This window comes from Lissotriton helveticus, chromosome 12 (genome assembly GCF_964261635.1).
Source record: "Lissotriton helveticus chromosome 12, aLisHel1.1, whole genome shotgun sequence".
Classification (NCBI taxonomy): domain Eukaryota; kingdom Metazoa; phylum Chordata; class Amphibia; order Caudata; family Salamandridae; genus Lissotriton; species Lissotriton helveticus.
This window is the reverse complement of record NC_136073.1, coordinates 286,779,333-286,794,450: the sequence shown is the minus strand read 5'-3', so window position 1 is coordinate 286,794,450 and position 15,118 is coordinate 286,779,333. Positions and strand designations below refer to the sequence as shown.

At 42.2% G+C, this 15,118-nt stretch overlaps 1 protein-coding gene across 1 annotated transcript in view; it reads left to right on the top strand.

Annotated features, from left to right (window-relative positions):
• The window catches only part of LOC144799981 (ATP-binding cassette sub-family C member 12-like), a 973,671-nt gene that overhangs the window by 615,445 nt on the left and 343,108 nt on the right, over positions 1-15,118 (top strand). Inside the window, exon 18 of the mRNA XM_078671636.1 lies at positions 11,900-11,989. Within this exon, the coding sequence (XP_078527762.1) occupies positions 11,900-11,989 (90 nt within the window). The remainder of the gene's footprint in view (positions 1-11,899; positions 11,990-15,118) is intronic.

Genomic DNA, 15,118 nt, shown 5'->3' with positions numbered 1-15,118 from the left:
TTATGACGGGTGAATTCCGCATTTACCTCAGACTGATACATGACAAGTTCACTGATTACCAGTGACAGGAAGATTTATTCACAGATATTCAAAAACGATTGGGCCATAGCCAAAATGGTCTTTCACAGCCACATGGGTTCATCCTGAGCAGAGGGACCACCAGTCATGTTAGATGGGCAATCACCCTGTTTGACCCAGCTGGAGAATTAGAGGACCCAATGGCTATGATCCTGCTTGAAGCTGAGAAAGCTTTTAACTGGGTTGCTTGGGATTATCTGGGGCAGTACTTAAGTGGACAGGAAAAGGTCACGGTTTCATCACAGCTATTCGGGCATTATATCATGAACCAATAGCAAGATTGAAAAGAATAAAATCGTATGAGTTTTGGATTATGGAGGGGCAAAGCAGGAATGCCCATGTCCACCCCTCTTATTTGCCTTATATATTGACTCTCTGTTAAGCAGGCACGAGGAGAATGGCTTAATAAGTCCTGTTGTTTTGAATGGAATGAAAACAAATATATTGGTGTATGCTGACAACATTGCATTAATAACACCTGACCTAGCGGGTGCCTTAAGGGAGGTAGAAATAGCGGTGAAAAAAATTGGCAAAATAGCTGGTTATCACATGAATAATATGCAACATAGGAATTCAAATGGGAGATTAGTGCATAGTTGATAGTGGAACATATCTGAGTATGATCATAATGGCCAGAGTAGAAAGTATTGTGTAATTGAATTTCTCTCCTATGTTGACTAAAAGCAGGAGAGATCTGATGCGGATTAATTACTTGCATTTCACAGGAATAGGTCAAAGTAATGTAGTTAAAATGCTGTTACTGCCAAATGTATTTTATCGTTTCAGGGTGAGCCCCTTCAAAATAGAGCAGCAATGGTTTAAAAAATGCAGTTGACCTATAGTAGTTTTGCATGGGAGTATAAAAGGACAAGCAGAGCTATAACATATTTGATGCTCTCTAGGTTTAGAGGCGGCCTGGCTGTGCCTAACTTTAGGTACCATTACCGGGCAGCAATATTACAGCATATAGCAGTCGTAATAACCGAATGGCAGAGCATAGATTTGGGGCTTGTAGTACCACTTCCTATTTATGAATTGTTATTGGGAGCAGAAACTAAAGATTGTTTTTTAAGGAATGTCGAGGAAAGCTACCTTAAGAAAGTTAAATTCAATGTGTATAATGCTGCAAATAAAACCTGGACACAGTTAAAACAGAAGTTGTAAATAGGATGGTATATTAATTATAGCCCTCTCTGGGTTTCAGAAAATTTTCCAACTTTATTTCACGATAAGTGCTGCCTCCCCTGGGAAAAAGCAGGAGTTGGGAGACTAGATGAACCATTTAATCAGGATCAAATGTATTTATATGAGGAACTACAAACAAAACCGGGGATGACAAATCGGAACTTTTTCAAGTATCTACATATAAGGGACTTTTTGTTGAAAATAAGGATGAATTGACTCTGAAGTGGGTTCTGCTTTTGGATTTGCTGGGCCAAACTGTGCGGGGGGAGATCAGGCAAATTTATAAACCTTTAATTGATTTAATGCCAGATGATCTAGAAAAGCAGGTGGGAAATTGTAACTGGAAATTAGCCGTCAAAAGGACATATTTTTACAAATCGCTCACAGTGGGGCACAAAATCCTATTATCTGTGGACTTGAACAGTTAAAACTATAAAATATTGTTCAATTTGCACTATATGCCAACCAAAATTTCTAGATGGGGCAATGACCTGAGTCTAGATACCCCCAGTGTGGTAGCTATGAAGCAGACTTAGCACATATGTTTTGAAATGTGTAAAGCTGGAGGCTCTTAAGACAGGAATCAGTCAGTATTTGAAATCAGTTCTAAATATACAGTTCTTGATAACACCACAGATGATGATGTTTGGCATTGATGAGCGATTCGTAAAGGGCAGGGTGAAATGATATGTTATTTTTGTGGCTATGGCAGGGTTTGTATATGTATAGCCGTGGCCTGGCTCAGTTTCTGGGTGTAGCACCTGAAGCTCTCTATCCACTTCATTATTACATAGGGGAAAAAGACAAGAGGTGAGCACACAATCCTGCTTTACCCCCCTTGTAACATTAACTCTGCGTGTACATTCTCCGTTTGGCCCATAACATGCTTTGGCAGTGAGATTACTGTGGTTGACCAAAATAAAAATCACTGGTCAAGTTCATAAAACAAACGTGTAGGTCACTCAACTTGGCACCTAGTGTATTTACCTATGAGAAGGTTTAAAATCAGATACTGTTCCACCGTACCAATACCTCTCCTGAGCTCATACTGCAATTCACTAAGTACAGAATTCTCTTCAGTCCACTCAACCTGTCCAGGATGACTCTTCTCATAATCTTAGAAGACACATCCAGAACAGATATCGGTCAGTAGCACTTTGGGTAACTCCTATTACCTTTTTTAAATATTGGCACTTTTATGGACTCTGACCAAATGGAAGTAATATACCCTGACTCTGTCACACTGAAAACTACTGTTAAAATGGGAGTCCACAACTCAGTTAAGTATTTAGACATGCCCACCAGTACCTCTTCTGGTCCCTTGGCTTTCCCTTTTTGACTATTATTAATGGCTGTGGATACTTCTTCATAGGGAACTATGATGTTTCTTGCACTAAGAGGCAATAAATCATAGGTGCCAAGAGTATCACAACTATCTGGTGAGTTAAAAATCAAAGTACCATGATCAACCCACTATTAGAAATTGGGTTGCAGGTTGACTTGGGTATGCACCCTTGTCAAGCAGCAACCGCAATCCTAGTCAGAATAAGAAGCAGGCACACTCTAAATTAACCTGTGCTCACCCTCTTGTTGCTAGAGGCAATTTGTACAGTATTTGGGCAGCACTTAAAACAGTAAAACAGTGACAATGCTACACAAAAAAATCCACACCAAGCTAAAAACATGGAACTTATTTGAGAAATAAAACAAGACCAAAACTGCAAAAATACAATAAGTAGAACTTGAGATATGAATTTGTAAAAATAAACTTTAAAATATCACTTAAAAGCAATAATCGCTTTCTTGGTATATCTGGTCGCACCGGACTGATCCAAAGTCAAACGTTTAGGCTGACCGCGCAGGAGTGGGGGCCAGATACAAGGACCCATGAACAAAAATACCTTGATCCTGGCTGCATTTATGTCAAAGATGCGGGCCGCAAGCCAAAGTGATACGTCGGTGTCGATTCACTCAGTTGGAGTGATGCACTGGTCCTGATCTGCACAGCAGCGATGATGAGTCAGCTCCGATGAATGAAGGCTGCAATGCAGAAATTCAGCGTCGTTATCGAGGATGCCATCAACGGTGCTGCGGAGACCCTGTTCAGTGGTGGTTCTTAAGGCAATGCGTCGGGCTGATCCAAGCAGCTGAAGCGATGTGCCAGTTCTGGTCATGCAACAGAAGCTTGTGCTGGTTCGATCCATGCATTAGGAGCAATACGCTGGTTCTGATCTACCCAACAAGGGTGATGCATTGGTTCTGAGCCACACAACGGTGCTGATCTGACTGAAAATGCATGAGTTTTGCTCCAGCAAGAAATCTCAGGCCTCACGCCCAGGGGTCCAGGACTGGGGGGACACCACATAGCAGGACAGACTCACAGATAGCAGAGCCCGGGCACGGAAGCATTTATGTTAGATGTCTTTTATGTCCCTGAGACTTCAGATCAGGAGGCCAAGCAGCTAGCCCTGGGTTCAAGTGATGCAGGTTCAGTTCTTTCTCACCCAGCGAGGGGAACAGCAGGCGGCAGGGCAGAACAGCAAGTTAGGAATCTAGCAAAGCAGCAGTCCAGCAGAGTGGCAGTCCCCCAGCAAACCAGCAGTCCATCTTCCTGGCAGAGTCTGCACGGGCCCAGAAGTGAACTGAAGTCATGGTGTCAAAGGTCCAGTACTTATACTCAATATGACCTTTGAAGTGGGGGAAACTTCAACAACAGGTCTTTGAATTGCACAGAGGTCCTCCTTCATGCCCTGGCTCCAGACTCACTACAGGGGGGGATGCAGTGCTTTGTGTGGGTGACAGGACACAGCCTAATTCAGGTGTGAGTGGGGTTGGGTCCAGCTCCTCCCTCCCATCCTCTCAGAATGGCCTATCTAGTCACACCTAAGCTCCCATTGTGTGGGGCTGTCTAGGGTAAATATGTTATGTTATGTTATAATACATTTATATCGCGCACAGATACTCAAGAGTGTCAGGGCGGCGGGCGGTGAGCATGAAAGCGGAGGTTCTGAGATTAAATAGGCTTATTAAAAAGTAGGGTCTTTAATTGATTCTTGAACAGCCTAGTATCCTGAGTATTACAAATACCAAAAGCAGGCACCAAATGGCTAAAGTAAGAAAATACACATTTTCTAAAAGTTGCATTTCCTGAAATGTTATTTAAAACGCACTTCACCATAAGTTAGGATTTTAAATTAGGATTCCAGAGACACCAAACTTGGGGATTTATCTCTTCCCATTTAAAATGAAACTTATAAAATCTAATAAGGTAATTTCAATTTTATCCTACGGGAGAGATAGGCCTTGTAGTAGTGAAAAATGACTTTGGAAGATTTTTACTACTAGGACATTTAAAACTTAAAAGTGCATGTCCTGCTTTTTAAATACATACACCCTGCCCCCCTGCCCTCAGGGTTGCCCAGGGCCTACCTTAGGGATGACTTATCTGCATAAAAAGGGAAGGTTTGGCCTGTTAAAATGTTTATAATGCCAAGTCGACATGGCAGTGTAAAACTGCACATACAGACTCTGCAGTGGTAGGCCTGATACATGGTTTAAGTGCTACTTCATTGCCCTACTGGTAGCAGTTAGTTTACAGGCCCTTGGTGCAGGGGCTACCACTTTACAAGGAATGTATAAGTACATTAAATATGCCAATCATGGATTAACCAAATTTACCATGTTTAGGGGAGAAAGCACAAGCACTTTAAAACTGGTTAGCAGTGGTAAAGTGCACAAAATCCTAGAGCCAGCAACAGCGAGTTAAAAAAAGTGGAGGAGCTAGGCAACATTTGGGGGAAAGATCACCCTGAAACTGCCATAAGGCACCCACTCATAAGGCAAAACTAACGATGCAATGTTCAGACTCGAACTGCCTAAAAAAGAGCATATTAACAAGTCTTCTAGGATAGGAAAATATAGTTAGTCTCTGCTGTCTACACTAAGTTAGTCCAGGCCATAATTCCCTTTTCCTCTTTAATATTGCTTCTTAATAATAAGTCTAAGAGGCTGAATTGTTTTCCTATCCCTTGGTTTTCAGTGGAGTAATTCCCTTAGCTATCTACACAGCACCATGCTTTTACGGTCAAACCATTGTTTTGTTTTAGGACTGTTTCTGCAAATTTAACCACCCTGAACGCTCCTTGTTAGTCGACGATTAATTGAATTACTTATTTACTTATGGGAAGCTTTAATATCACAGTCTTTTGGCCAGATTACCTGTATATGTCAGGAAATCCATTTTGGAAAAAGGGGGTGGTGATGGACAGAGTTTCTGAATGATGCAGAATACTCTTACCAAGTCAAGAGATCATGGTTTCAATCCATCACCTGTTTTTTAGCTCATTGCACCATCCCAGCTCAGAACCTGGCTATATGCAAATTAGTCTGTTCCTGTCCCAGTGCATGATGGGAACAGGGCAAACCAAACTACCAAGCCAATTCTTATACTGGGAAGGAGACAAGCTTCCGGGGACCGGTTTCTGGCATCACAGCCTTCGTCGGCCCGGCTTGCTTGAATCCTGATGGTGCAATGAGCAAGGGACTCACGTCTGAGTATACCATCCCACACATAGGGGCTCATTAGGATGGCGGACGGACTTGCGTCCGTCCGCCACCCTAGAGTAGGAGGGACCGTCCGCATGGGCTGCGGCGGTCCCTCCGTGCAAATTAGGATGTGACCGCCACCCTGGCGGTCACATCCTGGATATTTAACATTGCGGCGGGTGCAGCTTCAAGCTGCACCCGCCGCAATGTTAAAAAAGCATACATTGCATATGTATGCAGCAAGCAGCAGGCACCGCGCGGTGCCTGCCGCTTGCTGCATACATATGCAGGGAGGTACCACAGGTACCCCCCATGTGCACCCCCCACCCCCCCTTCACCCAGGGGGCCCGCAACGGGCCCCCGCAGTGAAGCTCCGTATGCTTTTACACGGCGGAATATCCGCCGTGTAAAAGCATTTCTTTCTGTGCATCCTAATATGGTGGACGGTGTCTGAGAGACACCGTCACCATATTACAGCTTTTCCGCCGCGGTTGTAAGCCAACCGCGGCGGAAAAGCTGCGGACGGAAACCAGGACCCACCAGCCATCCTAATGTGGCGGTGGGTCTTTGGTGGGTCCGCTGCGGTTTTTCCGCATCCTCCGGGCCGGCGGTGGATTCCGCCGGCCCAGAGGATGCGGAAAAACCGCCATCCTAATGAGCCCCATAGTGTGGATAAAATCGATTTTGGAAAAAGGGGGTGGTGATGGACAGAGTTTCTGAATGATGCAGAATACTCTTACCAAGTCAAGAGATCATGGTTTCAATCCATCACCTGTTTTTTAGCTCATTGCACCATCCCAGCTCAGAACCTGGCTATATGCAAATTAGTTTGTTCCTGTCCCAGTGCATGATGGGAACAGGGCAAACCAAACTACCAAGCCAATTCTTATACTGGGAAGGAGACAAGCTTCCGGGGACCGGTTTCTGGCATCACAGCCTTCGTCGGCCCGGCTTGCTTGAATCCTGATGGTGCAATGAGCAAGGGACTCAAGTCTGAGTATACCCTCCCACACATAGTGTGGATAAAATCGATTTTGGAAAAAGGGGGTGGTGATGGACAGAGTTTCTGAATGATGCAGAATACTCTTACCAAGTCAAGAGATCATGGTTTCAATCCATCACCTGTTTTTAGCTCATTGCACCATCCCGGCTCAGAACCTGGCTATATGCAAATTAGTCTGTTCCTGTCCCAGTGCATGATGGGAACAGGGCAAACCAAACTACCAAGCCAATTCTTATACTGGGAAGGAGACAAGCTTCCGGGGACCGGTTTCTGGCATCACAGCCTTCGTCGGCCCGGCTTGCTTGAATCCTGATGGTGCAATGAGCAAGGGACTCACGTCTGAGTATACCCTCCCACACATAGTGTGGATAAAATCGATTTTGGAAAAAGGGGGTGGTGATGGACAGAGTTTCTGAATGATGCAGAATACTCTTACCAAGTCAAGAGATCATGGTTTCAATCCATCACCTGTTTTTTAGCTCATTGCACCATTACAGCTCAGAACCTGGCTATATGCAAATTAGTCTGTTCCTGTCCCAGTGCATGATGGGAACAGGGCAAACCAAACTACCAAGCCAATTCTTATACTGGGAAGGAGACAAGCTTCCGGGGACCGGTTTCTGGCATCACAGCCTTCGTCGGCCCGGCTTGCTTGAATCCTGATGGTGCAATGAGCAAGGGACTCACGTCTGAGTATACCCTCCCACACATAGTGTGGATAAAATCGATTTTGGAAAAAGGGGGTGGTGATGGACAGAGTTTCTGAATGATGCAGAATACTCTTACCAAGTCAAGAGATCATGGTTTCAATCCATCACCTGTTTTTTAGCTCATTGCACCATTACAGCTCAGAACCTGGCTATATGCAAATTAGTCTGTTCCTGTCCCAGTGCATGATGGGAACAGGGCAAACCAAACTACCAAGCCAATTCTTATACTGGGAAGGAGACAAGCTTCCGGGGACCGGTTTCTGGCATCACAGCCTTCGTCGGCCCGGCTTGCTTGAATCCTGATGGTGCAATGAGCAAGGGACTCACGTCTGAGTATACCCTCCCACACATAGTGTGGATAAAATCGATTTTGGAAAAAGGGGGTGGTGATGGACAGAGTTTCTGAATGATGCAGAATACTCTTACCAAGTCAAGAGATCATGGTTTCAATCCATCACCTGTTTTATTTAGCTCATTGCACCATCCCAGCTCAGAACCTGGCTATATGCTAATTAGTCTGTTCCTGTCCCAGTGCATGATGGGAACAGGGCAAACCAAACTACCAAGCCAATTCTTATACTGGAAAGGAGACAAGCTTCCGGGGACCGGTTCCTGGCATCACAGCCTTCGTCGGCCCGGCTTGCTTGAATCCTGATGGTGCAATGAGCAAGGGACTCACGTCTGAGTATACCCTCCCACACATAGTGTGGATAAAATCGATTTTGGAAAAAGGGGGTGGTGATGGACAGAGTTTCTGAATGATGCAGAATACTCTTACTAAGTCAAGAGATCATGGTTTCAATCCATCACCTGTTTTTTAGCTCATTGCACCATCCCAGCTCAGAACCTGGCTATATGCAAATTAGTCTGTTCCTGTCCCAGTGCATGATGGGAACAGGGCAAACCAAACTACCAAGCCAATTCTTATACTGGGAAGGAGACAAGCTTCCGGGGACCGGTTTCTGGCATCACAGCCTTCGTCGACCCGGCTTGCTTGAATCCTGATGGTGCAATGAGCAAGGGACTCACGTCTGAGTATACCCTCCCACACATAGTGTGGATAAAATCGATTTTGGAAAAAGGGGGTGGTGATGGACAGAGTTTCTGAATGATGCAGAATACTCTTACCAAGTCAAGAGATCATGGTTTCAATCCATCACCTGTTTTTTAGCTCATTGCACCATCCCAGCTCAGAACCTGGCTATATGCAAATTAGTCTGTTCCTGTCCCAGTGCATGATGGGAACAGGGCAAACCAAACTACCAAGCCAATTCTTATACTGGGAAGGAGACAAGCTTCCGGGGACCGGTTTCTGGCATCACAGCCTTCGTCGGCCCGGCTTGCTTGAATCCTGATGGTGCAATGAGCAAGGGACTCACGTCTGAGTATACCCTCCCACACATAGTGTGGATAAAATCGATTTTGGAAAAAGGGGGTGGTGATGGACAGAGTTTCTGAATGATGCAGAATACTCTTACTAAGTCAAGAGATCATGGTTTCAATCCATCACCTGTTTTTTAGCTCATTGCACCATCCCAGCTCAGAACCTGGCTATATGCAAATTAGTCTGTTCCTGTCCCAGTGCATGATGGGAACAGGGCAAACCAAACTACCAAGCCAATTCTTATACTGGGAAGGAGACAAGCTTCCGGGGACCGGTTTCTGGCATCACAGCCTTCGTCGGCCCGGCTTGCTTGAATCCTGATTGTGCAATGAGCAAGGGACTCACGTCTGAGTATACCCTCCCACACATAGTGTGGATAAAATCGATTTTGGAAAAAGGGGGTGGTGATGGACAGAGTTTCTGAATGATGCAGAATACTCTTACCAAGTCAAGAGACAAAATGTATTCTATGTCAGGAAATCCTCCATTTTGCTAAGTATAACATTTGTGATAAAGCTGTATGGATCAACACCTGCCCATTCTCAGTTTACTCCCTGCTACTTAAATTAAAGGCTAAACAAAGTGGGTTATGATTAATGATGCTATTTTGTATTACCATGCGATACCAAAGGGGATGATGGACAGAGCGTTTCAGCAAATCAAACACTCACCCCAGTCAACTGATCTGGGTTTAATCCATCACCATTCTTTAGCTCACTCCACCACCCCAATTCAGACATGGCCATATGCAAATCAGTCTGACCCTGTGCCTCATGGGAACAGTCCAGCCCGAACTGCCAAGCCATGTCTTCCCTGGGCATGGAACAAGCATCCTGGGACCGGTTTCTTGCTAATCAGCCGTCATCAGCCAGGCTAGCTTGAATCCAGTGGCAAAGTGAGCAAGGGTATTACCATAACATTAAAGAAAATCCCCAAGTCATTGATTGATATTAATATGTGGTCAATTATCCTCATTGCACCCCTCCTAATGAATGCCGGTACAATAGGTGTGTCTGAAGTATATTCTGTTTCTATCAAAATCAAGTTGTATTTGTTCAATATGTCCCCATACTGATTGAGGCAAAATGCATCTTCAATGCACACACTTCACTAGGCGACAAGGTACATCAGTTAATGTTTAATATCGCCTGCCCAAATTAAATAATAGTTTGGGACACCCACACTCAAAAAAAGATCCAAGCCCCTATCTAAGTCGGTTACAAATTCTACACGAGTAGTATCAACATTGTTGTTATAAAAATGTATTCTAAACAGCTAGTAACACAAATTGATAAAATGGAGATCCTTCATATGTCTTTTTTTTACTGTTTCTCATCCCAATAGTCTTTTGTACACAAATGTGCAATGTGGCATTAAGAAGCCTTCCTGGAAATGAACTAGTTCCAGGCTTCGAGCCTTCAAACTGCCATATCAACAAATGCCATTAATGGTGCACAAGTAGAGCTAGATACAGCAAGACCAGCAGTTAGTGTCTCCAATAAATAATTCTCTGATGGGTCTCACTCCCTCAGCCCCTGACAGTTTATTAGTCTTCTTTTCACTATCTGAGAGAGACCCAATCATCTACTTGGACTATTTGGTTTAATTACATTTCCTCTTCCATGCAGAAATATGAATTCCCTTGATCCATCTTGATCTTGAAAATATCATCATCCCGATTTACAGTTTGCGGATGGGTTACACTGTCACAAATGCGAGGGATATCCCATCCACCATATTACAAGTGCTTTATATCTACTGGCACTTGTAATGTGGTGGACAGAATATCTATCATATTTGTGATGAAGTAACCTGTGCTCTGAACTCTAAATTGGGCCATTCATTTTCTTTCATTTCCTTGAATGAAAAGAGATATCAAGCGTGTTTCTGAATTATCGATCTGTGTGCAGAACTATATGTATTTACGTGTGCTGTTTAGGTTTCACCTGCACAGTTACATTTATTGTTTTTAATATAAACTTTAAAGGGGCTTACATCCTGCGCACTCTCTTTCCTGGCTTTTCATTGGTTCCTATGCATGCCACTTACTTTTCCTCCATTTCTATCGGCTGTAATATATTTTCCTGAATTTACCAGTTCTTGTTCCTCGTCAGCTTTTCTTATCAGCTTCCCTTAGCCAAAATACTGTTAACATCCGCTTCGGTGGAACATTTTTTCATAAAATTTTGCCTCTTTTTGCATTTTCCTTTTTCAGCAAATTTATATAGCAACTTATCACCGTAGAAGTGATTTGCCCAGAATTACAGGATGTTGAGCCGCCAAGACTCGAACCGGGATCCCCAGCTCTCGAGTCAGCAGCTCTGGCCACTGCGCCACATCCTCTCAACTAACATGATACTTGTTCAGGAGCTCTTCAATTAGTCCCGGATGGTGATTGATAAAAATAGCTTACTATTCATCATTTAGGCAAAAGAATGCATTACCAATTCTTGCTTTCACCAGCTGCCACCATAACACAATTAATATTTTATTTTTAAATATTAATAGGTTTTATTTATAGTATGTTTGGCTGCAGATTGGGCAGCCAGCTCTCACAACAACTTAACCTAATCATACACATTCTGCCTGATACATTAGTAAAATAACACATCCAAATATACCATCTAAGGGAAAATATGTGAAGTATAGAAATTCCTCAGAAAGTGTACAGACTGATATTGTTCTTAAATGTTACTACAAACTGTATCTCAGGGATGATGCAAATTAAAGCTTTTGTAAAAAGATGTAACATTTTGATCTATGTTTCTCCCAAAATGTGAATTACTGTCATAAAATGAGTCTGTAGATGTAAATTGTTTTTCCATGTTAGATGTAAAAGCCATAATTTCATATGACAGGTAATTATTTTCATGTGTTTGAATGCATTTTTTTCAATGCATGTGTGCATATGGTTTGTGAACAGACATAATAAACAAAATATACATGAAATAATGCACCACGTTAAGGTAACAAATGCTGTTATTTATTCCATAGAATTTGAAAACCAACTTGTTTTAAAAGAAGAAATGCAAGAAGGGTCGGTTTCAGGGCAGACCTATCATCATTATATTAAAGCAGCAGGAGGTAAGCGATATGTGTTTCTTGACATTTTAATGCATAGAGTTTCATAGAAATGTAACTGAAATGTGTGCCTTAGAGTCAATGATCTGTTTATTGTCCTTTTGGGATACAAACACTTCCCAATTCAGTGCGTATTTATGTGTCATGGAAAGGACTGGGCGATCTTTTTTTAAGTATACTGTGAATATTCTTTGCTAACCCCTTCAAAATCAGTGAACCCTCAAATGTTTCAAGGTTATACCCCATCCTCCTCAAATATTCAATATGCTGCAAATATCACACCATTAAGTGATTTTTTACCCTTCTTTCTTCCTGTCCCCATCTGCTGCATAACCCCAATTACCACCACCACTTTCCATCTGATTGATGCTACATATAATTGAAGAACCACTTCTTATTTGACAATAACAAGTTTTCAATTGCATCAGTAACACTATAGATATAAGATAAGGATTATCATTTGCATTGCTGAGAATGGTCCTTCTATTGTGTCAATATATGTGTACTTCAAGGTGGGTAGGGCAGGTGCCTGTCGCCTTTACTGTATACTGCGGAAAGAGGAGGGTCGTGGTAGTGGGGGTTTCAGACAGACAATCTACAACTCTACAGCCATTGCCTTCCTTGCTCCGCAAGACAAATAAAAACCAAAATGTTGCTCTTTGGGGACCTGGCCTCTACCAACCAACACTTACATTAAAACAGTACTTCAGAATAGGTTTGGCAGGTTGTTGATGCCTAGAATTACAGGAGTATTTTATAAGAAAGGGATAAAAGTGACTGTTAATATGTATCATACTGAAAACCTAAACAGCATGCCCTGGTCAGATTGAGCCAGGACAAGGTTAAAATGAGAGAAGGAAAGTAATGTCTATCTTATCTATGGTTGACAAATGGTGAATGTTGGCTGTATGGTCCCACAAAGATCTGTTATTAGAACATTGGGCTGTTAATCCACTATTGAAGTTAACACTACATATCAAATGTGTATTGGTGATATAGAGGCAGTCTGAGTAATAGCCAGTAATTCCGATTCCATTCTTGGTTGAAATTGGAATACATTTTTAGAGCGCTAATTAGGTTTGGTACTCGTCCTAGCTTTAACATGTTCTGGGATGATGAATAGATGGACATTGTTCATTCTCCCTATGTTTTCACGTGGCTGAATCACTTAGAGAGATCTTTAACCACCCAAGCGTTTGCTTTCATCTAGGACAGAGATTCTTACATTTACATATACATTCTATGTTTTATTGACCAGTGACCTGTAATTTCAGCTAACTTTTTAAACTTGTACATTCTATCCAAAATAGAAGGATATGAAAAGGGTAATCTATTCCAATTTATATTTTGTGTATAGTCTGTATGCTAGTTGGTTGTCTAATGCTATGACTTGCTTAACAGTGAAGTAGCAATAGAGGGTCTTTAGGAAATATTATTTCATTAAGGTGCATGTCTACCGAGGTGTATGAACAGCTGGAGACTGTACATTTCTCTTTTTGTATCCAAGTTCACCAGAAGATCAGCAATTTATCATCTTTGTAATCACTGTTATGCTATAAATCTGCAACTTTTCAAAGAAGTATTCTGTCCTGGCCACGTTGCCAGTAAGGTTCTCAGCTAGTTTTGTAATGTCAACAAGTACATTTTTCATGTCTTTATTTGTTTTCATTTTTTTATGTTTTTGTCAGTTTTGACTATGATAAATTTACTTTAACCTATAGTTTAGTGGATATCCATTGTGTAAAAGGGTGCAAGGAGTAAGACTTTCAGAAACATGGAATTGAACATTTTCCTAGTAAAAGTGGATGCCAGATCTACCAAGAAGGTGGTGATGAATGAAGTTTTGGTAATTTTTGCTTCAGCAATATAAGAAAGCGTAATTATATAGCCTACCTTGAGAGTGAGACGAGGTGTATTGATGACTCTCACATGTTGACAAACATTTAGACTAATGAAAATATTGGCAACAAACATTCGGAAATACAGGCTGCATGGCCTATATCGGGGACATTTGAATCCAACTTGGCCTTGCACAAGAGCATTGGAATTAGGGCGGTGTCCTTTTGGAATATGCCCCTTGTGAAGAGAGCGACATACTTTTAGCAAGACACTGTGGCTGGATCTAGGGGCAAAATGAGAGTTAATATATCTCAGGTTTAGAAAAAGAGTGGCAAAACACCTAATTCATTGTGGCTGATTTCCCATGGATGAACAGTAATTGTTTTAGCCGATCTGCAAACATACAAATAAGGCAGTTAAATGTTATTTGTACCAGTGCGTCCAAGGCAAACTCTCGTCTATTCTATCTCAAGCAGGCCTTTTGATACTATATGTATGATATGCATGTGTTTATATTGTATTTCTGTAGTACAAGCAAAACTAAAAGACATCCTAGCTCTGTACATGCATAAAGTCAGTGAGTTTGAGGACATATTGCTAGGTTGAGGACGAATAAGAAACAAAGCATGGTTGGTGTCATTGAAGTGATATCGGATCATCTGTATTTTTTCTCAGAAGAAGGGGTTGATCATTTTGCACTTTTCTGTAGAGCGAGGAATAGGTGGGCCCAGCAGGAGATTGATGTAGTGCGTGAATGTCCTGGAAAGTGTTTTGCTGCTGTTAGTGGCTTCATTTATGGTGTTGGAAAGTAGGAGCTCAGTATCAAGAGTTCATTGAGAGCTATGTTTTGTTTACATTTTCTTTACTGTATGCTGATGGATTATTTATTATTAGCAAGAATTTTAGAGTACCAGGGTGATGAAGGCTTTGGCATATTGTTATTGGGGCATGGATGTTAAAGTTAAGTTGTTTGCAAGGGTGTTGGCATCAGATATGAAGTTGATAGGTTGAAGGATGAGTGCAAGCATTAGGTTGCCTGTGGAGAAGTCTGAAGGAACTGAAGGATTGGTCTTCTCTTTTGTGTTGACTGTGGTAGGATGATAAGCATGGAGATAAGGATGGAAAATGGTCAGTCCAATCCACAGGTATGGGGGGGTTAGCACTGATTCATTGGTGATGTTGAGAAAAGTAGTTGAAGGATGTGGCATTTAGAGTGTGTTTGGTGTTTGACACGTTGTACCATATATCAATGAGGTTAAAGAGGGCCTAGCTTTTTTATTTTTTAGATTTTGT